The sequence below is a fragment of the Daldinia vernicosa genome, assembly GCF_022497035.1.
Source record: "Daldinia vernicosa strain CBS 139.73 unplaced genomic scaffold F5Y00scaffold_20, whole genome shotgun sequence".
Lineage (NCBI taxonomy): Eukaryota > Fungi > Ascomycota > Sordariomycetes > Xylariales > Hypoxylaceae > Daldinia > Daldinia vernicosa.
In genome coordinates, this window is record NW_025953936.1 from 279,472 (window position 1) to 306,541 (window position 27,070).

General features: G+C 47.4%; 10 protein-coding genes across 10 annotated transcripts; 5 read left to right on the forward strand and 5 right to left on the reverse strand.

Annotated features, from left to right (window-relative positions):
• Positions 1 to 310: 310 nt before the first annotated feature.
• Positions 311 to 1,895, reverse strand: F5Y00DRAFT_66679 (uncharacterized protein). Its single transcript, XM_048013987.1, has 3 exons — positions 1,468 to 1,895; positions 908 to 1,350; positions 311 to 851 (listed from the first exon to the last, which is right to left on the reverse strand). The coding sequence occupies exons 1-2, from the start codon at positions 1,487 to 1,489 to the stop codon at positions 956 to 958; spliced, it is 417 nt and encodes a 138-aa protein (XP_047865361.1). The 5' UTR covers positions 1,490 to 1,895; the 3' UTR covers positions 311 to 851; positions 908 to 955.
• A 1,623-nt stretch (positions 1,896 to 3,518) lies between these two features.
• Positions 3,519 to 4,011, forward strand: F5Y00DRAFT_235682 (uncharacterized protein; the record flags this gene model as incomplete). The annotated part of the gene is made up of 1 exon (XM_048007601.1): positions 3,519 to 4,011. A coding segment is annotated over exon 1 (267 nt), but the record flags the coding sequence as incomplete, so codon positions are not given.
• Positions 4,012 to 5,339: 1,328 nt separating this feature from the next.
• On the reverse strand, positions 5,340 to 6,670 carry F5Y00DRAFT_235684 (uncharacterized protein). Its single transcript, XM_048007602.1, has one exon. The coding sequence runs from the start codon at positions 6,462 to 6,464 to the stop codon at positions 5,541 to 5,543; it is 924 nt and encodes a 307-aa protein (XP_047865363.1). The 5' UTR covers positions 6,465 to 6,670; the 3' UTR covers positions 5,340 to 5,540.
• A 1,158-nt stretch (positions 6,671 to 7,828) lies between these two features.
• Positions 7,829 to 9,980, forward strand: F5Y00DRAFT_269401 (heme-dependent catalase; the record flags this gene model as incomplete). The annotated part of the gene is made up of 7 exons (XM_048012441.1): positions 7,829 to 8,085; positions 8,136 to 8,192; positions 8,253 to 8,290; positions 8,345 to 8,415; positions 8,485 to 9,513; positions 9,577 to 9,711; positions 9,771 to 9,980. 7 exons carry the CDS (start codon positions 7,829 to 7,831, stop codon positions 9,978 to 9,980), a joined length of 1,797 nt encoding a protein of 598 aa, XP_047865364.1.
• Positions 9,981 to 10,208: 228 nt separating this feature from the next.
• On the reverse strand, positions 10,209 to 13,627 carry F5Y00DRAFT_252857 (uncharacterized protein; the record flags this gene model as incomplete). Its single annotated transcript, XM_048009974.1, has 2 exons — positions 10,209 to 11,201; positions 11,603 to 13,627. The coding sequence occupies 2 exons, from the start codon at positions 13,625 to 13,627 to the stop codon at positions 10,209 to 10,211; spliced, it is 3,018 nt and encodes a 1,005-aa protein (XP_047865365.1).
• A 1,099-nt stretch (positions 13,628 to 14,726) lies between these two features.
• F5Y00DRAFT_235686 (ankyrin) lies at positions 14,727 to 15,887 on the reverse strand. Its single transcript, XM_048007603.1, has 3 exons — positions 15,528 to 15,887; positions 15,290 to 15,430; positions 14,727 to 15,230 (listed from the first exon to the last, which is right to left on the reverse strand). The coding sequence occupies exons 1-3, from the start codon at positions 15,684 to 15,686 to the stop codon at positions 15,066 to 15,068; spliced, it is 465 nt and encodes a 154-aa protein (XP_047865366.1). The 5' UTR covers positions 15,687 to 15,887; the 3' UTR covers positions 14,727 to 15,065.
• Positions 15,888 to 15,982: 95 nt separating this feature from the next.
• Positions 15,983 to 17,540, forward strand: F5Y00DRAFT_235691 (ClpP/crotonase). The gene is made up of 2 exons (XM_048007604.1): positions 15,983 to 16,563; positions 16,639 to 17,540. The coding sequence occupies exons 1-2, from the start codon at positions 16,181 to 16,183 to the stop codon at positions 17,240 to 17,242; spliced, it is 987 nt and encodes a 328-aa protein (XP_047865367.1). The 5' UTR covers positions 15,983 to 16,180; the 3' UTR covers positions 17,243 to 17,540.
• A 381-nt stretch (positions 17,541 to 17,921) lies between these two features.
• Positions 17,922 to 18,792, forward strand: F5Y00DRAFT_269410 (uncharacterized protein). The gene is made up of 2 exons (XM_048012442.1): positions 17,922 to 18,050; positions 18,108 to 18,792. Exons 1-2 carry the CDS (start codon positions 18,014 to 18,016, stop codon positions 18,758 to 18,760), a joined length of 690 nt encoding a protein of 229 aa, XP_047865368.1. The 5' UTR covers positions 17,922 to 18,013; the 3' UTR covers positions 18,761 to 18,792.
• Positions 18,793 to 19,200: 408 nt separating this feature from the next.
• Positions 19,201 to 20,401, reverse strand: F5Y00DRAFT_269414 (uncharacterized protein). The gene is made up of 2 exons (XM_048012443.1): positions 19,905 to 20,401; positions 19,201 to 19,844 (listed from the first exon to the last, which is right to left on the reverse strand). Exons 1-2 carry the CDS (start codon positions 20,162 to 20,164, stop codon positions 19,331 to 19,333), a joined length of 774 nt encoding a protein of 257 aa, XP_047865369.1. The 5' UTR covers positions 20,165 to 20,401; the 3' UTR covers positions 19,201 to 19,330.
• Positions 20,402 to 20,664: 263 nt separating this feature from the next.
• On the forward strand, positions 20,665 to 26,753 carry F5Y00DRAFT_235693 (FabD/lysophospholipase-like protein). Its single transcript, XM_048007605.1, has 13 exons — positions 20,665 to 21,519; positions 21,638 to 21,897; positions 21,946 to 22,413; positions 22,556 to 22,719; positions 22,871 to 22,979; positions 23,126 to 23,488; positions 23,544 to 24,174; positions 24,225 to 24,332; positions 24,383 to 24,726; positions 24,777 to 24,837; positions 24,907 to 25,664; positions 25,741 to 26,100; positions 26,179 to 26,753. Exons 1-13 carry the CDS (start codon positions 21,371 to 21,373, stop codon positions 26,361 to 26,363), a joined length of 3,960 nt encoding a protein of 1,319 aa, XP_047865370.1. The 5' UTR covers positions 20,665 to 21,370; the 3' UTR covers positions 26,364 to 26,753.
• The last annotated feature ends 317 nt before the right edge of the window (positions 26,754 to 27,070 follow it).

The following is a 27,070-nucleotide window of genomic DNA, read 5'->3' on the forward strand; positions in this document are numbered from 1 at the left end:
ATCCAATGCCAATTCATGTTGATGACTCTGTCGCCAAGTATTAACTCTGGATGTAAAATGCGGCTAGGCTGATCATCCGATAAAATGCAATAGGGAAATCCTTATCAAGCGATCTACGGTCCTACAGGAATCATAGCCCCTATTTATTTTACCGGATTTTGCTGCGTATTCAATCGTATCTATCTCGGTGGGTAGGTAAATAAGATCTACCGGAATGCGGTATTTTATTTCCGCCACGAGATCTATTTCTAGTAACTCTCCCGCGGCATTGGAATTTCTAGCGCTCTTCCAATTTTGCCGCCGAGATTCAGGTAGATCTTTTCCTCACACTCCCAATTTAGGATTAAACGCCGTTTGTTGAGATTCGAGCGTATCGCGCGCAGATCTAACTTCCCCTTTTAGACATTTCGCGTCTAAATTGAACCACACCAAAAATTGCGGGCTCACAATTGATTCTTCAATCACCGTTAGCTAGAGAGCCGTCATCAACATTATCTAGTTTCAATCAAACTAGACAAACCCGAGGGATAGCCGAATTGGCCTGGAGAGCGGTTATCCGCGATTTGCAGTGTGACGACGTCTCGGCAATAGTTCCGGTGACATTTTGTCTGTTGTGGAACGAAGGTTAGGGAAGTACTGAGATGAAAAAGAGGAGTTGCGAATCTTTCTTATCTGTCTTCCTTGAGGAGAGGCTTATTTACCCTCCACTTTAGTATTTTATAGGATTTTTTCTTCACTACTCACGCTTCGAAGTCAAGTGATTTTATTTAATATATTACAAAGCTAGACTCTAGTGGCCTCTGGTTACCTCGCATCTACTAAGAGTTTAAGTCAAGGTTATGATTATGCTCCTGAACAGGTTATCATACAGGTTATGTGTAACAAGTAGCCATATTCAAGTACTCACCCCTGCTAACGTAAACATACACAGGGCCGACAGCGTGGAGAAGTTAGCTTATGTAGCACCGCTTCCGCTCCCATTCACATTCCACTGATCATGCCGGACGGCAAACTGCCTAAAGGTATCCATGTCGACCATCCCCAGCGCACTGTCTTCCGTGGCGTCCATGTCGACGCGGGGAACGCCCAGATTCGTAACCCTACCGCCACGATATGCCTGATAGGCCTCAAGCCAGCGGGCAGTGCACAGACACCATCTGCAGCCACCTTTCAAGCCGACCTGGCGTAAGTCGTTCCCGCGTGAAGCGGAGAAATCAAGGAATTCGTCAGTAACGATACCGGCCACGGCATGATGGCCCGGATCGATGCCTCCGCCGGTGCGACAGTAGCCGTCACGGAAGAAACCAGTCATAGGCTGCTGGGAGAACAGCTTAAGCGGTTCTTTGAATACTGTGATCGGACGATCCCCAAAAGTGTGAGTAAGTAAGCACTACAGCATGAAAGCTCGTAATTGCGGAGAGGCTTAGGCGGGTGAGTTGTTAAAGCATGCAGGTGTTCACTCCATACCGTTAAGCGGATTTGATGCCATGGCTTCTAGGCTCCTTCAGCAACCAATTAGGACTTGCGGCTCGTATTTATTGCGCTACTTTAGGTAACAGCAACTAGCTGTATGATCGTCAAAGAGAGTGAAGGCGATGTTTATGTATATATTATTCGTGCTGGCAAGTTTTCTTTTTTTTAAGAAGTGGATCGAGTTGGAATCTTTTCATTCAATGAAGCTAAGAAGTCTACTAAAGCGTATTACTGGACTGCTTCTCGGCAACATACAAGTTATTATATGGAGTTCTGGTAGTGTAAAGGTGACGTCATGAAAACGAGTACGAAATAAAGGCCCAGGACGGATGTAAGGAGTTGAGAACTAAGAGAATTGCTTCAGCAATAGGTAACAAATTCTCTCGTTCTTGTCATCGAGATTCGTTTTTCTTTCTTTTTTCCACTAGTTTGAACATCAACATCTCGTAACAATTTATTTCACCTAAATAGTTTCCCCAGGCTCCCAAGGTACCTTGTCCACTAACCCCTTCGGTATTGAAATTGCGTACCTTGGTAATCACAAGCCCCCTTATCCGACAAAGCCGGTCGTCGCAAATCGGGCCAATACTGTTGTCGATACTGAGCCGCTCTCTCACATGGTCCCCTAGCGTCGGTGCAAGGGGAATTGCGTGTAGTCGCCTATTAATTGCGCAGAGGTGAACTAGAATTAAAATAGGACAAGAACAAAAACCGCGGGTTGTTTACATGTATTTTTATGTAGGATGAGTGAGATACCCCTATACCCCTTATTATGATGACCTCAGTCTCCGTGCCCCTGAAATGTATCTAGATTGAGAAATAAGACTCAACAACAGCGGAACCAAAAGTTTGGTTGCATATGAAAATTTTCACTGGACCGAGATGTACATAGTTGAGCACGCTTTGAAATACACAATACATACCTAGGTACCTACCTACTGAGAAATTCCTTCGCGAGTAACAAACCCCTCGGCCCGGGTGATATGCAGGTCAGGCCAATGCAAGTCAGCGTCATGGCATGGGCTATCACCGTGATAGTGGCCCGCTAACGGGTGTACGCTTAAACCAGAGACCCGAAAACTTCTGAAAAATTCTACTGAGCACCGTGAAGCATGGAGAAACAGGATACTATGACAGAAAGACAGCCTTATACACTACAAAGCACGAGCCGAAAGCCGCAAGTTAGTAGTATTTCTAGCGTTTCCTAACGGCCCCTATTCCTATTCCTATTCCAGATTGGGAAGACACCACTCCGGCACCACCCGGATCTACTACCGAGATCTCTTTATTCAGCTACTACGTAGCATTTTGTGAATATTATGTATACTTATGCATAAACAATATGTAACAAAGAAACGCTGAACGAGATCTTGGGACTACGCTAGCATCACGATAGGATGTTGGTCCACACACGACAAAGGCTATGCATGTACGTACGGGGTTGGGTTCTCGATGATCTCCGCTCTTTTCTACGAAAGAGGACATGACCGCCATTTAGAACAACTTATCATATTCTACGCGTGTGAATTAGGTATTATCTATCGTATTTGATTGGAGATTAAAGATGCTAAATTTGGGAATACTTGGAGCGTGCGCTAACGTTAGGTTAGGATTTTCAAGGGGCATCTGAAGATGATAGCCAATCATTTCTACATACCATTCCAATAAGAGTAGTTAGGTGACAGTATATACAGTGTCGCGGCCAAAGCGCCCGCGGCTGGGCTCATTGGTGGACAGTAAAGACGGCAACTTGGCATGGCACCCTTCGCAGGATCTACACCAATGCGAGTCGAGCTTTAACGCAGCTCCACTTGCTTTGCTCGTGTCTGTGTCGTATTGGGGTTTACGAGAGGTACAACCTGTGCCAGCCTCAACGTCAGCCCACCCGCCGTCTCTGCGGAGACGATAGGCGATGGATCATGGCTTTATGGGATTTACGGGGCCTTGGTTCTCTGTGGAACCCTAAGATTGACTGGTATCGACGCCCCGGTCTTTCACTCTCCTTAAGGCCTACCAGCAGAGCGATGTCACTCAATTGTATGGATATTAAAGAGTCCCTCGCCGCCCAGATGTTTTGGTCTCCTCATCGGCTTCTGGCTTGCTCAACTGTATAAACAGCCAAGTTCACTCGCTTTGACTTGCGCAACCACAGTCGCTTCAGATCACGGTCGTTTCTTGTCCTTCGCTAGGAATATATTTTTAATACCTAATATAATACTCGGACGAGTACACATCAAGTTACCTAAATGCAAGGTCTATTACTGAGCCTGGGGGCTCTCGCCCTCGCCGGCTCTGCCAGCGCTGACTCTAAGCGCGACTACCCCGTTGCACCTGAGCCATACCCAACATACCCGGGTTACCCAACGTATCCCGAGAGCTCAACTTCGACTGAAGTTGGCACTCCGTCTTCGTCACCTTACCCCGTGAGCTCCTCTACGTCCGTCCCAGTTCCAGGATACCCCACATACCCCGAGTCGAGCTCTACGTCGAGTTTCGAGGTGACAAGCTCCGCTTTGCCCTCGACCTCGTCAGCCATCAGCTCCTCTACGTCTATTCCAGGATACCCATCGTACCCTGAGTCAAGTTCCACTTCAAGCTTCGAGGTAACCAGCTCTGCTTTGGCTTCGTCTTCATACGTCGTCAGCTCCAGCTCAGCTTCGTCTTCTGCTGTCAGCTCTTCTACGTCCGTTCCTGGATACCCGACATACCCCGAGTCGAGCTCTACGTCAAGTTTTGAGGTGACAAGCTCCGCTTCCGCCTCGGTCTCGGTCTCCACCTCGTCAGCCATCAGCTCTGCGTCTATTCCAGGATACCCGACATACCCTGAGTCAAGCTCCACTTCAAGCTTCGAAGCGACAAGCTCCGCTTCGGCCTCGACCTCGTCTGTTGTCAGCTCTTCTACGTCCGTTCCGGGATACCCAACGTTCCCGGAGTCGAGCTCCACTTCGAGTTTCGAAGCGACGAGCTCAGCTTCGTCGTCTTCTTACCCGGTCAGCTCTAGCTCTGCCTCTACCTCTTCCTTCGAGGTTTCCAGCTCTAGCTCCAGCGAGGCGATTTCTTCCACATCCGTCCCCTCGTTCCCAACCTACCCGGGTAGCTCAAGCTCAGTCTCAATCTCGATCTCAGTCTCGAGCTCCGAGAGCAGCATTCCCTCTTCCTCCAGTGCTATCACTCTGCCGACTTCGTCTGTTCCGTCGTACCCAACTTACCCTACCGGCGGTGCCAGCTCTTCGTCTGAGATTAGCTCCACTTCAAGCTTTGAGGCTAGCAGCAGTTCTTCCTCTACCCTTGTCCCCAGCAGCAGCTCCGTTGTGATCTCTTACCCCACTGCTCCTACAACGCTTTCCACTGGCGTTTCCAGCACCACTGCGGGTACTGCCCCTACAACTCTGCCTACCGGTGTGTCTTCCTCCAGCGTATCGGTTTCTACTGGTTCCACCTCTGTTCCGACTGGCGCGTCTTCCTACAGTGCATCAGTTCCTACCGGTTCTACCTCTGTTCCCATTGGTCACTCTTCCTCTTACAGCACGTCGGTCCCTATTGGTTCCACCTCTGTCTCAACTGGTGTATCCAGCTCTTCGGTTCCTACTATCTCCACTTCTACCTTCGTCTCAAGCACTGGAGTAGAGTACCCCACCAGCGTTCCCGGCAGCACAACAACGCTCACCTCCACGCGCACCTCCACAACCAAGTACACTACCTCCACTATCTACACGACGACCAGGTACACCGTTACTTCTTGCGCACCTACTGTTACCAACTGCCCGGGTACTGTCACTACTGAGACCATCCCCATCACTACTACAGTATGCCCCGTAACTTCGGAGACTGCCACTGCTCCCGGGTATCCCACCTCCAACACATCCGGGGAGCTACCGACCACCAGCGCAACCGAAGGATCCCCGTCTTCCAGCCCCACCGCTCCTGGATATCCCATCTCCAGCACATCCGAAGTGCAACCGACAACCAGCGCAACTGAGGTGCAACCGACCACCAGCGCAACTGAGGGATATCCGTCTTCCAGCCCCACTGCTCCCGGATATCCCACCTCCAACACATCCGGGGAGCTACCGACCACCAGCGCGACCGAGGGATACCCTTCTTCCACCCCCACTGCTCCTGGATACCCTACATCTGTCCCTACTACGAAGTACTCCACCTCGACCATCTACTCTACCGCTACCCGCACTATCACTTCTTGCGGACCTGAGGTTACCAACTGCCCCGGCAAGCCTGGTCAGCCGCATACTACCACTGAGACTATCTCTGTTGGTACCACCATCTGCCCTGTGACCGAGACTGAGATTCCTACCGTTACCAAGACTCTCACCCCTTACCCCACTGGTCCCGTCGAGACCCCTGGCGAGACTCCCTCCCCCACTAGCCCGGTTGAGACTCCGGGCGAAACCCCCTCTGCTACAGGCCCAATTGAGACCCCTGGAGAGACCCCTTCTCCTACTGGCCCAGCCGAAACCAGCCCAGTTGAGACCCCTGGTGAGACACCTTACCCTACCAGTCCGGTCGAAACACCCGGCGAGACTCCCTCCGCCACTAGCCCGGTTGAGACCCCCGGTGAAACTCCCTACCCTACCGGTCCGGTTGAGACTCCGGGTGAGACTCCTTCCCCAAGCGAGACTTTCACTCCTTACCCGACTGTGACTCTCACCCCGTACCCGACCAAGTCTTTCTCGCCCTTCCCGACTTTCACCTCCACGCCTTTCCCCACTGGATACCCGACCGGCCCCAGCAGCTTGATTACTTCCGTCATCACCCCGGTGCCGTACCCTACCATTGTGCCCAGCGTCAGCACTGAGGTACCTCAGTCCTCTGTCGGCACTGGTAGCCCCGTTTCTCCTCCGGCCCAGTCTTCCACCACCACCACCGGCTATCCTACAATCCCGACCGCGGCAGCTGCTCACGTAGAGCGTGGTTTCGGATTCGTGGTCGCCGCCGCTGTCGCCGCTGCTCTTCTGTAAGCGACTTAGGTGCATATAAAGGCTTGCATACAAAAGGGTGTTTTAAGGTTTGGTGAGATTGCTTTGTTTTAAGCAGGTTTGGATGAGAATACATGATTAGGAATAGGTTAGAATGGCTTAGAAAAGGGGTTCAGCCACCAGTTATATAGCTATTTATTTAATTTCATGATTCATTTGTTGTAATCTTCGCATATAAAATTATAAGAAACCCATTTTGGTAACTTTTGCTGTTTTTATTGTGAGTTCATTTCTTCTTCCGAAGTAACTTAAGTGATTTATAAATGGTACATGAGGGCGTTCTCCGTTAACTGTTTTAACTTACTGCTACGTTTGTACTTCTCTATCGCGTTATGATAGCGTACAAAATTCAATCATGATTTGACTGTAGAATTTTAAATAATCGGCCTTGTCGACCAATTTTAGTTCCAAGACCTTTGTTTTTATTTACCCCTTTTGTAGTATGTTGTTATTTTTATCGTAAATAATCGTAGCGTCTCTTTTAATCACCGTGCGATTAGAGAAATGAAGGTATTGAGATATTGATGAGTTGACTGAAGGATTAAGCCTGTTTGATGAAGTATGATTAGTGCTAGATTGGTAATCTCAATATTTCTAGCATATCGATTTTGATAATAGATCTTGGGGAGTCGTAGATAATTCAAACCTATGTTAACTGTGACATAGCTATCATACACTACTATTTTTAACATAGCTGCATGATCTAGTGTATGTTTGTTTTTTTTCGAAGTCATGTCCTATGCATATAGTGCTCATGCTATATTTACTCCGGTTTGTCAAGGCTCATAATTTGATTTCATGATTTTGATGAGGTGTAATGACATAAGAGTACGCGGGGTTCACCTTAGATGAACCCAATATTATGATGGTATCCCTGTTGAGAAATATTGGGATAGTATATAGAACTGGAATCTCGGAAATTAGCTTCTTAGAATCGTCATCATTTCCGCTATATTATAAATACCAAACCAAAGTCTAAGTCAATCAATCTTGTTATATATATCATGATTCACTTCTCACTATCATAACCATGTCTAGAGTCTAGGTATGTCCGGCAACTATATGCTTAGGGGCATTGGAGATGGTGAACGGACTTGTATTGGTTAATGAGCATACGATTTTCAACTTTGATCGGGTAAATATTCCATACACTGTGAAAGTATCGTCAGGTTTACATCAACAGAAGTGACGAAGCCGAGGGCCTGGGCGGATGAGGGCCTAATATGTAAGAACCATAGTGATCCTCTGCTATATCTCGAAATGGTATACATAGCTCAATCTATCGAGAGCCCTTTTTACCTCTGATTGCCCTGTGATCTATGCTACTATCGTACGAATTATAATCGCACCTAACATCTAAGATGGCATCCAGCACTCTCAGCGGCGCGGTGAACAGTAAGCAATGGAGCATTACCCAGCATCCGTTGGAAGCTATCAAAACGGGTATTCAGAGTTTCACTACGGGAGAATTGCGTGGTGACCGCGAAACCCATATGATGAGCGCCAATGAGGGACCCGCGGATATCGCAGCCAAGATTTCAGGCCGCGTTCCAGGCGGAATTCGTACCGATGATGCCCCCTATTTCACCAACAACGAGGCAATTCCGTTTCCAGACGCGTATGTATAAGTTTCCCGTCGACACGATGCGGGGCTAATTTATATCTTAGATGCCATAGTAGGACCGTTGGTGGTATTCCTGTGGCTAGCGACGTGTTTCTTTTTCAGTAAGTATACCTTGTTCAGACGATCTGTGAGGGAATACAGATCACTGATCCAGCTTATAGGAAGCAACAGACCTTCAACCGTTCGAAGAATCTAGAACGTAAGCTATTAGACATCGAGAAGAAGATTTGATATGTAACTAATATGTTACTAGGAATGGTGCATGCTTGCGGAAGCGGCGCATTTGGATTTTTCGAATGTACCAAGAACGTATCGAGTCTGACGGTATGTATCTAACTAAATAGGTAATAATTATATGGGTGACTGGGAACGATATGGTTAACAAGAGAGTAGAAAGCCGATTTCCTTCAGAAGCCTGGCGAGAAGACCCCTATTTTCATCCGCTTCTCTACTGTAACCCTTGGTAGGGAGTACCCTGACGAGGCGCGAAACCCACGAGGCTTCGCGATCAAATTCTATACCAAAGAGGGGAACTATGATATCGTGGGACTCAACTGGCCGGTCTTCTTCTGTCGCGACCCCATTCAGGGACCGGACGTAATCCGTTCGCAGTTTCGCGATCCCAAGAGCTTCCTTCTTGACCAGGATGCCACGTTTGATCTGCTCGCTAATACACCCGAGGCGAACCATGCGGGATTAATGTTATTCAGCGACCACGGAACTCCGGTGGGATGGAGATTCAATCACGGTTATGGATGCCACACTTTCAAGTGGATCAACCAACAGGGTCAATTTGTGTATATCAAGTATCACTTTATCGCCAAACACGGGCAGAAACAGTTTACCTATAACGAGGCTTTGAAAAAGATGGGGGAGGACCCGGACTATTCAAAGCGCGACCTCTGGGAAACTATCGAGCACGGCGAGCAAGTCGAATGGACGGCCAAGGTTCAAATCATGAAGCCGGAAGACGCGGATGCAGACAAGTTAGGTTTTGATCCGTTTGACGTGACCAAAGTTTGGCCGCGCGACAAGTTCCCGATGGAGGAATTCGGACGCCTTGTTCTGAACAAAAACCCGGAAGACTTCCACCGGGATGTGGAGCAAGCGGCCTTTTCACCGGGCAGCATGGTGCCCGGGATCGGCGATTCTCCTGACCCACTGCTCCAGTTCCGCATGTTCTTCTATAGGGATGCCCAGTATCATCGTATCGGCGTCAACCTGCACCAGATTCCTGTCAACTGCCCATTTATGGCCCAGTCTTTCTCGTCGGTTAACTTCGATGGACAGATGCGTGCCGATGCTAATCACGGGGGAAACCCTCCATACGTGCCGAACAGTTTTGTGCACAAGTTCCGCCCGGACGCCGCGGAGCCGGCTTTCCAGGTTTCGGATAACATTTGTAGCCGCAAGAGCCACTACGTGAGTTGGCCCTTACGACTAATTGTATACTGAACGACTATTTTCTAACTTTAACTTCTATAGTGGCACGAAGGCAAGAAGAACGACTACGCACAAGCGACTGAGCTCTGGGAACGTGTGATGACCAAGGAGCAGAGGAAACATACCTGCTACAATACGGCCCGGAACTTGAAGCTTGTCAAGTACTCCTTAATTCAGGTACGTTTTAAATTTAACTGCAACACATATTTGCTAAATACTGCTAATGTTATCTTTAGAAAAAGTATCTGGCTCAAATCTACAACGTCGCACCTGAGTGGTCGCGGGGTGTGTATGAAATGCTTCCCAAGAAGGACTTCGACTTTGAGGAAGTTGAGAAGTTATCGCAGACCGCCCAGGAGTGGTATAAGGAGAAGAAGTTTCAGCCGAGTCAATCCTCTGATCGTCTTGTTGGATATGCGCCCCCTGGGGCCGTGTATAACGTGTGAGGAGGTGGGAATTAGCTACATCCGTCGATTAAATTGCCTAGGTATATCATTATTCCAAACGTAAGGTTTATTGAATGTAGAATTATACCTGTCCATCGATGATATAGCTAGTGGGTACTTGGGTAGCATTCAATAAGCTATTTCTCATACGTTTAACGACACAATAAAACTACCGGTAAGGTATGCGTGCAACACATAATAATCATCAATTTTTACTTGGCCTAGCCTCTAATTCGTATCATAAGGTAGATTTCCTAATTTATCCTTCAAAATTCCTTCTACTAATCTCCAGCACCTCTCCTGGAGTTGCTCATCCTTAGCCTGATTGCTAACATCCGAAACCTTCCTGTCTGGTATGATATACTGCCCATCGATCTTCTCCTCCGCAACGGCATCGCTCGTCGCAGCGAACAATATAGGCCGACAGCCTTCCTCAACTGGATCCTTCATGAACGGCCTCGCGGCCTGAATAAGCATCCTGCGGACGGTTCCGTATGCATCGAGAGCCTGCTCTGGCTGATCCGTATTCACGCCGCCAGGGTGCGTAGCATTAATCCACGGTCCCATCCCAGGCACGAAACCTAGCTCGCCACGCTGCTTGCGTCGGTTGAACGCCCTGCATAGCAGTACCTGCGCGAGTTTGGAGCGCGAGTATAGCTTAGTAGGCCCAATATCCTGATTTATCTCCGCGACATCTCTAAACTCGACACCGCTGGTGCCCATGCGGTGCATCTCGGAAGACTGGAAACATAGTCGGCTGTTACGTGTTGCGATAAGCATCGGAAGTAAAACTCGGGCGAGGTGATGTTGTGCGATCACGTTGACTTGCATATGACTGTCAAGAGCGTCCTTGGTCTCGTTGTATTTCCCAACACCGAGCCCGGCATTGAGAATAAGGGCATCTAGCCGATCGAGTTTAGATGCCAAGTTTCGCGCCACCTCATCGGTGTGTCTAAGATCCTCGAGCTCGCATTTGATAAAGTCGACACGCGAGACATCGCCGTAATTTTTGAGATCCTCTTCAGCTTCAGCCAGATGCTCCTCTTTCTTTCCGAGAAGATAAAGCTTTGCGGGACCGTGTTGCAAAATATGTGCTGATATTCCATAACCGATGCCCGCACTGCCGCCCGTCACTACGAAGACCTTCCCGCTCAGGTCTGGTACGTCAGTATTGGGATCGAATGTGTTGCTTGAACCGAACATTATCGCTAATATGAGATACTAATATTGGATTTGTAGAAGATGCTAAATTAATACAGGACTGTGTAACCTGCACAAGTCTTTGTTCGACGATGTCATGGTCTTGATGGTTTGCCAGGTATAAATTCATGACGTGAGGATAATGACTTCAACTAGGACAAATAATCTCAGTCATAGAAGGGACGTTAGGTAGGTTATATGATGTTTATAATGTTAGTTCATGACGTATTTCTTAAGTTGAAAGCGTTTAATGTAACGATGATCATACAGATGAGGGGTTATGATAGAAGAATATTACGCTTATTCTCAGTATGCAGCAATGGTACGGTAATGAAGTTTATATTATACTTATCTATACGTAAAGGAGAATCACTAAGTAAGTACCTCCTATACTTATTCAATGGGCTGTCTCACTTCTTGACCTGGCACTCCTTGGTGATGGAAATAGTCGGGTCGGACTCAGAAGTAGCTGTTAATCTAACAACTGCACTATCCGCAGCCTCTGCAGCAGCATCAACAGCCACATTGACCGTACTTGATGAGCCAAATTTAGTAGCCGTAAGCGCGTTTGGTACCTCGACCCGCCACCCCTCGCTATCCACCTCGGCGCTGAGTCGATAGATATCTGAGTTCAGATATGCGGTCAGATCTTGGGGATGCGTCGCGTTGCCGTCCACGTATGTGCCAGAATTGGTTAGGCGGAACGTGCATGTTACCCCCTTGATGCTCGCCCTAGCTCTCGGCCCCTCTGCAATTTGACCTTCACTTAGATCCACGCTGTAGGTGCTAGACCCGCTACCGTCCAGCGATCGTACACCTACAGTGTAATGAAGGATGCCAACGTCGTCACGACGGATGTCAAGGATATAGAAATGTAGACGATTCGCTTCGTCGGTGTATTCATACTCACTACCTGATCGCGTACCTGCGTGGAACAAGGCATCGGCTAGTTGACGATAGTCGCCAATAGTCAGCTTGGAGGCTGTGCCGTCGGGTCGGTAGAAGTCAACGACATCGATGTCCTGCGGGTTGGCATCGATTGTCCACTGGAAGGGAGAATTGTCAACGTCCTTAGTCTTACTGATCATGACTCCCGAGTCAGGGGTAAACGAGTCGGCACCCATTCTGTCAATGACTTCGATATCGTAGTTGTTGTAACCGCCACCATCGCAAAGAGCATCCGTACTGACGTTACAGAACGGGGAAAGATCCTTGCCGAGAATGACGTGTAAACCTAACAATTCTCCTGCTCCTGGATTGATGCATCTCGCGGTGATCTCAGCGACTACGGGACCAGAGCTGGATAAAGCCTCACGCGAGACCGTAAGCACGCTCGAGTTGTCAGCTAGGTTGATGCGCAGCTTATCCGAAATGGTATGAAGGGAGCCCAAGCTTCCGCCAAGAGTTGCTGGAATCTGCCATCGTGTGTGCGGGCCTCCCGGACCATTAAAGCTGCCTCTGGACAACATCGACCAAGGGCCCGTGTAAGCGCGACGCGGCGGGTCACTGTACGGGTTGTTATAATTATCACCGATTCCTAGCAAGTGGGTTAGTTCATGGGCGTAGGTGGACATGCCCGAACTTTCTGCCTGCGTGGATGAGCCGCCGCCCGCATTTGGCCAGATTGAGCTCGCCGCCTGCCAGGACGTCCAATTCACGTATCTTGTTGCAGCATAATTGGGTAGACTGTCATTACTCGGCGGCCCGAACTCGTCTGGTACATCCTCCGGAGTGAGAAATTTCATCTCGCCAAACTCCTGCCAGGTGGAAGATTCATCCTGACCAGCCGAGAGAATAAAAACTAGCTCAAAGGAATCGGCGGTGTCGTTACCCACGTCCGCACGCCAGGCTCCTAGAGCGTCTGTTCGTAGATCTATAGAACACGGCCCCTCAGATGGGCAAGCACCCTCGTTGAACCCGCCTCGCTCATCATCAATACCGTACTGATATGAACGGCTGGGCAGTCGGTAAGCACCAAAAGCTGTCAAATCCACTCCAAATCGCCCACCCGAATCCTCCATCCAATACTCATGGAGAGTGTGGTTATGATTGAGATCGCTGGGCTTGTTTAGAAAATCGCGATAAAAGGCCGGGACCTCCGTACGGTTGAGACCAGATACGATCGGTAGCGGGTTGCCGAAAACGGTCGAGTTTGGCGCCTGCGTAATGACGAAGGGCTTGTCCGGGTAGTCAACAGCCACGAGGGCAATGTTGAAGTTTCGAACGGAGCCTTTACGGCCTGGATCAGACCAGGACGTCCCTGGAGGTGTTTTGTAGTCTGCCCAGGTCATGTTATCAGGATTTACCCAATTCTGCGGATCCAACACCTTGAACGGATCGCCCTGCGGAGTATACGGCGCAGCCCAGGTATGACCCGGCAGAACAGCGCTGACCAAGGCGGCCATTACGACCGCCTGGTGGCCTTTGCTAGCTTTCTTAAGCTGCATTGTTTATACGACGCTGGGCTCAGCTCCGAAGCAAATTCGACCAGGTGTCTTCGCGCCCTCAATAACGAAGGACGTGAGGGAAAGGGGGTCAAAAAAAGAAGACCCTGATTTTCGGGGCATGGCAGGTATTAATGCGACTACGGTGAGCATGACATAAGGTACGCTCACGTCGATCGTATTCGCTGACCGTAGAATGGCTTGGCGCGTTGATGGGGACGTCCCTATTCAGCCCGGCAATCCGATCAACAATCTAGCCTCGTTCCATCATTGTGGTCGAATACTAGGGAGACAACCCGAAATTAGTTAGAATATGTTGGCTCTTATCACTGCTACCTGCTGTATTAGGTAGGTAGACAAGGTGCGCGTAGACTTGGCGAAGATAGGGGTATTTGGCTCCGAGCGACATTACAACTAAATGCGGAGAACCTGGTTAATATAACATTGAGGTTGAGAAACTCAAATGCGTCGATATTTGTCAGACTTCTAGACCCTTTCAGCTTAATTCTTTGAATAGTTGAATAACTATATCAGACAACTTATTTAGGAGGACGTGGATTGACAACTTTCTAGGCAAGCACGTAATAATTTCTGAAATCCCCATGAAATTCTGTCTTTCAAAGTTTAGAGTCGTGATATAAACAATATTAATAGGAAGCGAATAGCCATAGGCCCACGCCCAAATATCATTGACGTCCCACTGCTTCCGGCTAGGGTTGACGTAGGGCCGGTTGACTGGGCAGCCGCTGTTGGATGGTCTGTATTGGTGGTAGGGCGAATGATTGGGTTTCTGGGATAAGCTGATTCCAAAGTAATTATCGCAGTAGTATGTCTTGTGGTTTCAAGTTGAAGTGTCGGTCTCGACGAGCAACTCAACCTACCTAAGACAGAATATCAGCCCAGTCGGAAAGATAACCTGGCACGTTAGCTGTGGCTTTCTAGCCATCGGCGTCGAACTTCAAGGTAACGGAAGTGATGACTGGTGGTACGCTGTGCTGTGCTGGGCAACAGCTCCCGATTTTCGTGGTCTCGTACGGGAGCTCGAGTCTAACTCTACTATAGTGACGCTATAGCCGGCGGTTTACACGTGAGAAACCGTGCACGTATCACCGTACACTTCACACTCCGTGCAGTCGGCGCGCCTCAATTATGAATTGACACTCCTTCTCGCTGAAACAAGTGGTCAGGGAACTGCTGTTAGGTATAGTATGTAGTATATTAGCAAGAGCGTATATATATAAGTTAGCCCCCCATCCGTTGCAATACCTAGTAACTGTAAAATATCGAAGGATCTGAGGCTTTCGGGTTTGATATTAAAAGCCACAGATGCACAACATCGATGTTCAGAGGACCCCCTTCAAGGAAACAGAGCTAAGGTATCGCCTGACATTTGGGATCCTACAGCGTTTCACAGCCCCGTTTACCCACAGTGTTACCTTGCCTAGTTGACATCGGCGTTGGGTAAAGATGCGGGGTTTCCGGCTTTCCCTCTCCCTGGAGCCGATAAAAATATGTTTTCCCACACTTCCTCCTGTTGAAACAGGGCTAGACAGGCAAATGCAGACGGCGAACCATGCTCTGGATCAGCACCGCCTTCCAATAGCGCCTACATCGTCACGAAGTTAGATCATACAAGCCTGCGATTACTGGACATGGAGGTCGAACCTCGATCACACTATCCTCCTTTTTAAAAACGGCACCGGCTAAGGGGCTTTGACCCTTATCGTTAATACGATTCGGATCGGCTCCATGTTGAATAAGAAGTTTGACGAGGTCGGCGTGCCCATGGTAAGCCGCCAGCATAAGCTAGAAATAAGCAATCTATCATTAGTATTATGTGTACGTAAACATTGAATCGTCAAGTCTTCTCATTAAGAAAAGTTGTTAATTAATGGTTTCATACAAGTGAATCCCCCTTTTCGTTAGTTAAATTAGGAGGGAGGCCAGCTGGTAAGGCCTGCTGAAATACCTCGATCTCCCCGGCTCGTGCGGCGTTGTACATGCGCCCTGCGAACTCGATAGCCTCCGGAGGAAGGGACGTTGGCGCTGAATCACTGGCCATTTTTGAGGCCGAATAAATATCAAACTGGAAATACGGGAAGATAATAGCTAAGGTTCCTAAATGGACACTTCCTTAAAGCGTTTGAATATGCCCCGGGTCGGCATGAAGTGGGGATATTTCCCACTTGCCCTTTCGATTAACTCCGGTACCTCATAATCCATAATTCCCGTTTCTGTTGATTGGACGGGCCTCCGAAACTCCCGAGTCTATTCGGCAAATGATGTGTTTACATAAAGGTAATTGTAGATAACCTCAATTGGTACAAGACACTGATAAATTAATATTATTAAGCTTCTTACATCCTCGTAGCCGATATATTTAAATATAATACCCGTTGATAGCCGCCGTAATCCCGTTATCGAGCCGAGATAGCGTCGACTCTGACGTCGAAAGCACCTGTGCGCATTTCCATACCTTACCTCTTACCTCACTCTTTTAATATCCGTCTTTTTATCAGCGACTCGTCTATACGGATATACCACTTATATATCGCAATGCCACCACGATTAAATACTCGATTGGCACCTTCAGCCATCCGTATCCTCCGTCTTTACTCGACTGACGCCGGTCCTCTTGTTCGAGTTACTAACCTCAAAGCTCCGAATTCCGGTCATATTCGCATTCTCGAGCTCAATAGACCATCCGCGCGCAATGCCATATCAAAAGCCCTCTTAGCTGCCTTACGAGCCGAAGTCGAAGATGTTCAATCGCAATATACCGTAGATGGCCAAGAAGTGCCACCTCCCCCACGATTTGGAGGAGCTGCTGGTATAGATCAGAAAGGGCCTACCAGAGCTCTGATCCTAGCCAGCGCCGTTGATGCGAGCTTCTGCGCAGGCGCCGATCTTAAAGAGCGGCGCGGCTTTACGCAAGAGGAGTCAGTACCTAATATAGTTATTTCGGAGAGGGGTTTAACATCTTAAACTAATACCTGAGGTTTGACCTGCTCCAGGACCGCGCAATTCCTAGCAGATCTCCGCGGCACGTTTTCATCCCTTTCATCTCTCCCAATCCCTACAATTTCGGCTGTCTCTTCCCTTGCGCTAGGCGGCGGCCTTGAGCTCGCCCTCTGCACCCACTTTCGAGTATTGGCCTCAACTGCGACAGTGGGCCTCCCGGAGACGCGACTGGGCATAATTCCCGGCGCAGGCGGCACGTATCGATTGCCAGCATTAATCGGACTCTCTCGCGCCAGGGATATCATTTTAACAGGTCGGCGTGTTTCCGCCCCTGAGGCGTACTTTTTAGGACTTGCCGACCGGTTAGTCGAGGTGCTGCCCGAAGACGAGCGGGATGGTGTCGCGCAGAGGGATAACGGAGCTGAAGATGGACTGCCAGCTAGAGCACGAAACGAAGTTCTCTCAGAGGCGGTGAGGTTAGCAGGTGAGATCTGCGAGGGAGGTCCGATTGCTGTTAGATCTGCCCTCCAGGCAGTGAACTGGGCTAGAGAGGAAATAGAAAACGCTATGTACGAGCGCGTGGTGAAAAGCGAGGACCGAGATGAGGCTTTAGAGGCTTTCAAGGAGAAGAGGAAGCCTGTATTTAAAGGACGGTAAATCAATGGAATTAACGGTAGGCTTCCTATTTTAAACCTATCTAAGGCGATCTGGCTTGGCCATGAGTGGCGTGCTAGACGTATGACTTACGTGTGTGGCAGACAAGACAACTAGGAGATGAAGAACTTATGTTGGACTATTATTCCGAGAATTTAATACGGATTTGGTGATACCTACCTAGGTAAGTGCCATGGAAGTCGATATCGGAAAGTCTTTAGCACTCTGTGATAGAAGCCTCGATACAATATCCACACTAGTTTTAACAGGTATTTAAATACTTCAAATACTTCAAATATCTTGTCTTATTTGAGGCAAGTGCAGTGTGAGAAAACTATGGACCTATCAAGGCTGGTATATGCTTCATATTATTGTCAAAAAATATTCAGCCTTCCCCTAAGCAGTGTATAACTACTGGACTCTAGAGAGAGACAGAACCTACTGCATCTCTACGATGACATTGTGCTCTAATACCGAGCCACTCTAGGCACGTAAGTGGCGCACATCAGCTTCCTATCCCTTTAGATTGCTGAGCCTAGTCTTAACATAGGAATCTGGCACTAAAGGGATAATGAATCATCGACATGACGCAACGAAGCAGTTATAAGGACAACAATCACGACTTTATTTTAATAAGATTTCACTCTTCCCGCTTATCTTAGATCTTCGATTTTCATATAACCCATTTTAGAGCCCAAAACTAACGCTCTACAAGCAATCGATTGCGTCTTGTCATCCATATTACCTTTATGTTCTAGTCTTGGACATAACATTATGGCCCAAAACGACAAGCCAGAAGAGGGAGACAAAGGTAGGCCAAAAATAGTATTTGTTAGAGCTCGGCGGCTAATTATGATATTCACTGTAGTCTCTTGGAAATGGGGTGGCGGCGCTCCCGGGGGTACAGTGGCAGAAACGAAGGAGCAAGGGGCGATTGAGATCAAGACGCAGCGCGGGAACACTGTCAAAAGAAAAGCCGACGCGAGTAACCCTGCAGTCCGAGTTGAACGTTTGGGTAATGATGTCGTTAAAAGAGCCTCGGAATTGACAATCGAAGAAAAGAAAAAAGGGGGTCGGGGTAGTACCAAACGAAAGGCCAACGGTCAAGATCCTGAAAAATATGATGACAAGGAATGCGAGGAGGAAGAGATCGACGATACCTCGGACGGGGTCGACGTGGGGCCCTATACGAAGAATAAACAGGGCGAAGATATGAAGAAGGGCGGCGAGGGAACCAACAAAAAACAAAAAAAGGAACAGCAAGACGTATCCGACGAAGAAAATGATGATAAAAATGAAGGGGACGTTGATGAGAATGAAGATGAAGATGAAGAGGAAAGGGAAGAGGTAGACGTGGACGAAGATGCAGATTACGACGAAGTCGAAAGTGTTGCAGACGATGATGTAGAAGATGTGAAGGAGAACGGCAGAGATCTGGATGGTAGCGGCGCTGAGGAAAAGTCTGTATCAGCACCCAAGGTCGATGGCAACGGGAAAAAGGACACGGCTCGACAACATTAATTCTAGATGCTCTACGAGGAGTGTACACCTCCCTACCTTGGTAGGTAGATTAGTAATATATCCCACAAATTCTTTCAGCTTCTCGGATGAGGCTTTTTGTCATAGTAAAATCGGTAAGTTTTTGAGGGCCGACAGATCTTTGGGGCCGACTAGAACCTGTCGTGTTAGATCTTCTCAGTATTGGTTTGATGATTTTCATTGGTAAGATAGCAGATGCTCATGATTTTTATATATTTAACAGGTAGATAGACGGGTACGTCAATGCCCTTTTATGAATATCTGTAGGTCTCATCAACCTTACTTGCCACCTATATATTCTATCGTATTGTGTTGGGAATGGGAGAACTGCACGAGTTCACTTTACTTTTAGCTTATCTCTGCGATAGCCATGGCCTGAGCCGCCTATTAATGCTTTAATTTTGAAAGAGCAAACAGAATTTGGTGATATCAACTCATGGGTATGCTGCTAAACTATGGGGACTATGGGTATAACGTTCCGAAATGTATCCTTATCAATATGATCTTCTGCTCCAGCCATGTACTTATCCATCTTGGAAAATTTCCGTATGTCTAAAATTGCTCCACCGCAGCTGTTCTTTTAATATTTCGTGTAATGATACCTGTGAAGACAAAGAGTAAGGTTACAATTATCTCCTCTATAACTTCTAGGCCAACCCTTAGACCAAGGCTGCCCGTTACTGGGTTCAACTCCTGGTTCAGAGTAAAGAAGTAAATAACCCTCTCCAGTACTCGAATACCTAGAAACGGTATAGAAATCGCGACAGCCAGAAGTAGTCTCTTCTCTGCCGCACTCTCCTTTGGTTTCCTTGACTCGCGGAGTAGGGAGTCTCGAAATGTGATGAGAGTGACTACTGCAAGTGAAAGCCAGCCCAAGAGTAAAAGAATCATGCCCCCCTTCACTAGAGCGTAACTTTTCTTAATCTGATCTGGTGGCAGCGTATCATTGTCGAGTTTTGAGGCACCGGCAGCCACAAGAGCAATTGCAGTCGAAACAAGGATATGAAAGAAAATGAGGTATGGGGTGTCAAAAGGTCGTCGTGATTTCGGAAGGATATAAGCGCGCCTGTAATACAATAAGTTTTAGAGAGAAGATTGGAAGTAATTGAGACCGTATAGGACTTACGATTCATGCAGAATGCCACAAGCAGCAGCAAGGAGGGGAGACAGCCCAATGCTAGCAACCAGTGCGGCGCCTGAACTGTGAGGATCGTGTATCTCAATAGCACTCGCGACAATTCTTAGAGTGCAGAATATGAAAAGAAAGGACCAGCCTATGACTGCTCCATGCTTCAAGCCATGCTTTATGGCAATATAGATTAAGGATGGAGATATTGTAAGATATATGACCAGGAGGGCAACAGGCAGAGCCGCTGGAGAGGCCATGGTATGAAAACTAGAAAGATATGTGATGACTACTCTGATTGAGAAATACGTAATGAATCTACGTAGAACAGATCTAAAGTAAGAGAGCTTGGTTCCCTCATAAGAGACGGGGCCAAGACTTCATTATATATTTTACCTTTGCTCGTTCCTTAAGGGATTTTTGAGTCCTTACTTCTAGACAGCTTGACTCCATAGCCTAGCTTGAGTTAGCAGCACTGCCCCTCTAGTAACATCTTAATTGGATCATGTTATAATTAATGTTGATCAGATTGCTATTTTTGATGAGTATAACTCTGACCGTTAAGTTGAAATGCGCGTCATGAAGTAGGTTATCGCTTAGTTCGGTTGGTCATTCAAGGGCAGCAGTTTTGCAAATAGTTCAGCTTGCCGGGGCGCAGCTCTGAAAAGATGGTATAAGGCATCAAGTTTTCGCGTCAGGCATCGAGTTATGATATGGAGTATTTTCCCTGCGGAATACCCCACTACGAAATAATCCCCAAGGAATGCCACGCGCCCACACGATACGACGCGTGCCGTAGATGTTACTACGGTATATATATCTCGCCAAATTTTGATACCTTATGCGAAGACCTGAGGGCTAGCCCAGCAACTTGGCTAATATGTACGTACGTACGAATACGTACCAGGCCCGAAGTTCTTAAAAAAATGTCCGTGACGTACGCACATGTAACCCAGCATCAAGACAAATCAAATCTTCATACAATCAGTTTGAACCAATCATATGAAAATCAAATTCACTATTGCCAATTGATCTCAGCCACAGCTAACTATTGTTTTAATATCTTCAAGTAGGGAATAGGGATAGGAAGAATACGCCGTCAGTATAGAGTTATTAGGAGATACGTACTCACTATGAAATTATGCATGGAATCGGCTCTCGAGAAGATGTTATATTCATGTCTTAGATTATCTGATACCTCATTTATCTACCCGCCTTCTTAGGTGTCGTTCAGCCTGCCAAGCATAGATTATTCAGGTTTCACCAATGCACCGTTCTGTAACAATCGACACCCCTCTGCGGCTGATGCTGCTGATGAGGGGAAGCGAGTCCCCCAAAGCTCGAGGGTCTCTATTTCTCGAGCTCCGAGGAGTTCCGACTAACTCTCCAAGAAGCGATTACGTACCAGAAACGACTAAATGCTTGCTATTCAAGGGTCTCTGCTATTACCATGACCTTCAAATACCATGGCGGGGCGTTTATCATCATCGCAACCCTGCCAGACATGTGGAACAAATGCCGAAAAGACGTTTACTTGCATCCAGTGCAATAACTTTGCTTTCTGCGATGTGTGTTGGCCAAAGTGGTTCTTACACACTCCGGGCGCTGTTGGTTGGTCAGTAGATAAATCTTAGAAGCTTTTACCCCTGAAAATCATACCACTATATTATATCTGTGAAAAAGTTATATTCATAATCGCAAGAACGAAACTAATCACTATGGATGATCAACAGGAACGGCAAGCCGCACGAGAAGGCAGACCCCCTCGTTGTCCACCGGTTACGTCAGATCTTAGAGCCGACACGTACGGAAGCTGAACACGAATCCGAGCTTCTTGAGGATCGCGATACGACTTGGTTCGGGTTCGGTCGCGATGCCTCCGGCTACCCCCTATTCCACGATTTTGGGCGGTTCGCTGCCATAATGAGCGAGACTGTTACTGACGAAACAGTCGAGCGATATCCCCAGCTAGCAACGTTCATTGGGGAAACTGGTAAGGCGTGTTACTCCTATATCTACATCGTAACTGATTATATCACAGGCGCTGGAAAAAGCACCCTGATCAAACTCCTCATCGACCGTCACGATCTGACGGCGCCTGAAGGTTCCAATTACTATGCCCCGGTAACATCATCTAGTCATGACCGCATTTCCACCACAGGCGATGTCCATCTGTACGCAGATCCATCAACTCTATATAGCAGCCACCCATTGTTATTAGTGGATTGTGAAGGTCTGAGTGGAGGAGAAGCCATCCCAAAGCAGTTGCGACATCATCCACAAGGTTCAAATGCAGAGTCGAACAATACTAGTACCAGCAAACACTGTTTGACTAGAAAGATCCTGTGGGCAGATACGCCTCACACCCAAAAGAGAGAGTTCGCCGTCAGCCAGTTATATCCTCGAATTCTATACACTTTCTCTGACGTTGTAGTTTTTGTTCTGCGAAATCCAAGATCGTTTGAATCAATGGTTCTTGATAAACTAATACGTTGGGGCGCAGCCTCTAGTATGTACTTTTTTATCTTATTCGCTTCTGCTTTCCAATTTTCCCCCTTTCTCTAAGTGGCATACACCCGTTGGGAAGTGTCGTGTTCGCATCTTATATTACGTTGACTATTATGTACAGTCACTTACTTTTCATATTTCAGTTGATAAATCACTCAACCAACCCGTACTTCCTCATGCGATAATCGTATTCAATGCCACGGATATCAACGTCGATGAAAGGGAGTGGGATATCACGACGGCTACGAAATTGCTGATGGCAGATATTCACGACGCTGTAATTCGTGAGCCCACCTTGCAGGAACATGGTGAGCACCTAATATCCCGTCACTGCATCTATCGGAAACAAAACTAACCAATTCACAGTATGTTTAAGTATTAGTCTTACACCCATCACACTCTTTCTTTTGCCAATTGTCAAAGATAAGTGAATTTTACACGGTACTGATATTCAATAGGTCCAAACATGGCGGAGGCGCGGAAAGCTCATAAGAAGCACCAAAGAGCTTCTGGAGTGCTATTATGGCTCTATAAATGTCATCAGGATCCCATATAAGGGGTCGTATAGTAAGATGTTTTGACTCGGTCTATTCCTTCGCCCTTTACCCCTAAAACCAACCTTTTGGGCTACCTCCTAGGCGAAGATTTCGATATTCTGGGCCTTACCTCTAGCATAACAATTAGTTGACTGCTGCTAACACAAAGTTATCTAGTGTTGATAGACGAACAAGTTGGCAAGCTTTCTAGCTTGTTGAAAGACCGTTGCAAGGCTTCATACCTGAGGAAAAGGGAAGTGCGCATGCTAGCTAATACGGAGAAGCTCCAGTTCTATCTTCAAGCAGCATACGATCATTTTACTAGAGACCTCAACATGCCGTTTGACTTTGTGAAGGAGACTCTTCGGCATAGCCCTGTCTCCAGAAATTTTGAGGGTAACATATTGAACCTAGCATTAGCGATCAAGCAGAAATCTAGTAATTTGATTCTTAGCAGCGACACTGAACAGATCTTTCGGGCGATGGGGCCGATGATAGCATCGTGCGTGATGCTGGATGCTGTTCGTCAGAATTTACCAGGTGAATTTAGACCTGCCTTGGCTGGTTCGACACAACGTGGCTAATTACTATATAGGTACCGCAAATCGTCTCCTGGATGACCGTTATGCCCAGCCTTGTGCTGGTGCGCTACAAACGTTTGCCGACGTGTACTGCCCATGCAGCTTCACGAACCCGTCTTTTAGCGGAGATCTTGGTCGATGCTATAACGTCAGATCGGGCCATAATCCCAAAGGGCATCAAAACAAGCAAGGAAAAATCATCGGCAACGGAGACTACGAATCTAGCTTTGATGTCGATGCGTTTCGGCCAGTCTGGGAAGAACTACTGAAAACAAGTCTAGCTCAAGTTCAAGCCTCTAGCTTCAAGCTCGGGCAGGAATTTCCAGATAGGAGCGAGCTTCAGATTGCAGCTCTTATTCACCAGGAACGCTTGAACGAACTCTACTCTAACGTACTGGGCGTCGCGACAGACTATATCAGCTACTCTTCCTGCCTTTGCTGCTTGAGAGAATTGCCGGAGTGCGCATTGCCATGTGGTCATGTTCTTTGCCTTCCTTGCGCCGAGATATATGGGACCAGAACATCGAGGACCACTATCGAGATCAGCCGATGCCCTCTACACGTACGGGATATTATTGCCAATCCACCTTGGGTTATCGTGACGAAACCACGTTATGCAGGCAGCCGAGTGCTTTGTCTCGATGGGTACGCGATCCACGTCATAGCGAAGGGATATGCTAACTAAATGACTACAGTGGTGGCGTGAGGGGCATTATAATTTTACAAGTTCTCGCCGAGATAGAAAAAGTCTTGGGTCCAGATTTACCTATTCAATTGTTCTTCGACTTGATCGTTGGTACTAAGTAAGTTTCCGGATTATTATTTAATTAGAGGTTTTGTTAACGAAGTTAAGCTCTGGTGGTGTCATCGCAATTGGATTAGGGGTTAAGAAATGGACCGTCGAGGCGACAATACGGAAATTCAAGGACCTATGTAAGGAAGCTTTCGTACCTCGAGAGATGACCAGCATGCCTGTTTTCAGTACACTATCAAGTCTTTACCATGGTAGTCTATACAAGACGCAACCTTTTACGAAGGCACTGAGAAAACACTTATCTGATCTACCTTTCTTTGGCACCGCAACCCATAGGTCTCTCGTTGCAACTTCAATGAAGGTTGCTGTCGCCGCCTCGACAGGCATTGAGAGACAAGCTGTTGTCTTTGCCAACTATAACCGCCCGGACCTACCTGAAAAGAGTGAGTGTGCCCTGATATATCATTGGGAAATTGTCTAATAAAAATACTAGGACTTCCGTATAAGTTTGTTAGATCGGATACGCCATCAAAGGAAATGCGCATATGGGAAGCGTAAGCCCCTTACTCCCTACAGCTAATGACTTAACAGTGAACATCAAGCTGACCAAACCCTCGAGATAGCGCCCGCGCGACATCTGCAACGCCCCCTTTCTTTAAACCATTTCTCAAACCCGAGACCAGTCAGGAATACGCCAATAACGATCTCCGTTACTCATGCCCAGTATTGATTGCCCATTATGAGGCCAAGTCAATATGGGGCGACGTATCAGACTGCCCATCAGACCTGATGCTCTCTATCGGCGCGGGTCGTAACGTAGGCGATCGTAATATAGACGACCCAAATACGTTTCTTTCATCACGGTCTATGACTAATGAGACTGTGACGACCGCGGGTGTGAGTACGAGTGCCGTTATTAGACAAGGCCGAGGAGGTGCCGGGAATTATAAGCGCAAAACCTCAGCAACGATGCTGCCTTCCGACGACACAAATCTAGAGAATCCAGCAAGCGGGTACGTCGTCCGTGATCCCAAGACGCCGATGCTGGTTTCTTTCAACAATCCTGTCCCAAACCAGACAGACAAGTTAAATAGTCCGCGGCAATGTGACAGGACCTGGAATCGTTTCATGTCTAGCAGTGCGATGAAAGAAGAATCAACTCGACAGCGCTACATGCGCATCTGTCCCGAGCTACTGACTAAGTTACCAAAGTTCGACGAGGTACAGAAGATAAGTTCTGTGGAGCAAGAGACCGCTGAGGTATTACGGCAAAACCACCAAGATATCGTCGAAGCCGCACATAGGCTAGTCGCGAGTACCTTTTTCTTCGAGAAGGATGCCGGTAGTGTAAAGCAGACTGCTTCCGGATATAGTTGCACAGGTAAACCCTCCCTCGCCCACTGCACTTACGAACCCCCGCTTCATACCGGAGTTTTTAAGTAACCGCTTTACCTTAGGTTCTATCTTTTGTAGATTTAGGCTTTCCTCGCCTGAGCTGAAGGCCCTGGGGTGGTTCCTCGTATCTCGGTTGGACGGCGACTTCGAGCCATACTTCCTCCTTGAGATACTAGACGAAGGTGCCTCTTGGCCCCCGCGACAGATTGTGCTCACGAACTCTGTGCTACAAGACATGCACTTACAGGGTGGTTTTCAACTGGACCCTCTCCGAATAAGTACCGTAACAGAGGATGCACAAGTCAAAATATCCCTCTGCTTACAGACTCGTCCTTATCATAGTGGGGTAGTAGTCTTACCTATCAGTGGCTTCCCACGGAAGCTCATGAGCGAAGATGGCAGCGGGCGAGTGTATCAGGCGAGTAAGTATTAACCGACTGACTGAGAAATATGAAGATAAGAAGTGAAACTATCAATAGCTGATACGCGACATTACCTAGGCATCTCATCATCTGGAACATTTTTATCCGCCATAGAAAAACGATCATCGATTACGACGGGCACAAGTTTAACCCCTCGAGCATCTCTAGCCGAATCGATCCCAAGTCCTGCTCCTAGCATCGACTCGTTCGGAAAGCTATCTATTGAAAGAGACTCTAATTTTCGAGCCGAGTTAGAGGGTTAAGCTGACGAGATGTCACGAGTGGAGAATGGGAATACTAATCATACCGTGGTTTCACATTTAGATCCCCTAAATGTGTGTATTATGAGTTGGGCATCTACTAAGGATATTGTACGATCTCAGGGATATTTCTAGCACCTTTCCTACACTATATTAAAGTAGTAACTGTTGATGTTATATAATAAGCTACATCACATAAGCCTTTTACCAAGCACTCTATCAAATGAAGATCCTTGGCAAAGACCTTAACTCTCGGTCATGTCGTTGTACTGGGCGAAACAAAGAGGTTGGAAAATCATTCTCCCTAAAACATGTAAGCCCAGCTTACCACGACCCCAGAGCGATTTGGAATCATAGTAACGGGACGATCTATTCCTCTCGGATACCTTTCTATCTTGAGCGCTCTCCGAGATGGCGGGGTTCAGGTCACATCTGGAGTGGATGAACGAAGTGAGTTTATCCCAATTGGGAAAATGGTGTTTTCATCCAGCATATTTCATCTCACTAAGATAAGCACTTATGCAAGGAACCAGACTCTATGAACACTAAATCTGACTAAGTACATATTCACACATCCGTGTCTCGATTAGCTAATTCCCTATATTCCAAGAGCAAGACGCATATATGGAAACATATCGACTGGCTTAGTTATTAGGTATAGGCACACCTTTCTGGATTTGATATTGACATTTCGAAGAAATACACCTTAG

What these genes read in the sequence shown, in the direction of transcription:
- F5Y00DRAFT_66679 (XM_048013987.1), bottom strand. Translation starts at nt 1,489, where the DNA reads ATGGCATCAAATCCGCTTAACG. An exon ending in GGCATCAAATCCGCTTAACG is followed by an intron (nt 1,351 to 1,467) that starts GTATGGAGTGAA and finishes GTCCGATCACAG; the next exon opens with TATTCAAAGAACCGCTTAAG.
- F5Y00DRAFT_235684 (XM_048007602.1), bottom strand. Translation starts at nt 6,464, where the DNA reads ATGCACCTAAGTCGCTTACAGAAGAGCAGCGGCGACAGCGGCGGCGAC.
- F5Y00DRAFT_235686 (XM_048007603.1), bottom strand. Translation starts at nt 15,686, where the DNA reads ATGGCCAGTGATTCAGCGCCAACGTCCCTTCCTCCGGAGGCTATCGAG. An exon ending in ACGAAAAGGGGGATTCACTT is followed by an intron (nt 15,431 to 15,527) that starts GTATGAAACCAT and finishes GCTTATTTCTAG; the next exon opens with CTTATGCTGGCGGCTTACCA. An exon ending in AGGAGGATAGTGTGATCGAG is followed by an intron (nt 15,231 to 15,289) that starts GTTCGACCTCCA and finishes GTGACGATGTAG; the next exon opens with GCGCTATTGGAAGGCGGTGC.
- F5Y00DRAFT_235691 (XM_048007604.1), top strand. Translation starts at nt 16,181, where the DNA reads ATGCCACCACGATTAAATACTCGATTGGCACCTTCAGCCATCCGTATC. An exon ending in CGCGGCTTTACGCAAGAGGA is followed by an intron (nt 16,564 to 16,638) that starts GTCAGTACCTAA and finishes GACCTGCTCCAG; the next exon opens with GACCGCGCAATTCCTAGCAG.
- F5Y00DRAFT_269410 (XM_048012442.1), top strand. Translation starts at nt 18,014, where the DNA reads ATGGCCCAAAACGACAAGCCAGAAGAGGGAGACAAAG. An exon ending in GCCAGAAGAGGGAGACAAAG is followed by an intron (nt 18,051 to 18,107) that starts GTAGGCCAAAAA and finishes TATTCACTGTAG; the next exon opens with TCTCTTGGAAATGGGGTGGC.
- F5Y00DRAFT_269414 (XM_048012443.1), bottom strand. Translation starts at nt 20,164, where the DNA reads ATGGCCTCTCCAGCGGCTCTGCCTGTTGCCCTCCTGGTCATATATCTT. An exon ending in TGTGGCATTCTGCATGAATC is followed by an intron (nt 19,845 to 19,904) that starts GTAAGTCCTATA and finishes ATTGTATTACAG; the next exon opens with GCGCGCTTATATCCTTCCGA.
- F5Y00DRAFT_235693 (XM_048007605.1), top strand. Translation starts at nt 21,371, where the DNA reads ATGGCGGGGCGTTTATCATCATCGCAACCCTGCCAGACATGTGGAACA. An exon ending in GACTTGATCGTTGGTACTAA is followed by an intron (nt 24,333 to 24,382) that starts GTAAGTTTCCGG and finishes AACGAAGTTAAG; the next exon opens with CTCTGGTGGTGTCATCGCAA. An exon ending in CCCGGACCTACCTGAAAAGA is followed by an intron (nt 24,727 to 24,776) that starts GTGAGTGTGCCC and finishes TAAAAATACTAG; the next exon opens with GACTTCCGTATAAGTTTGTT.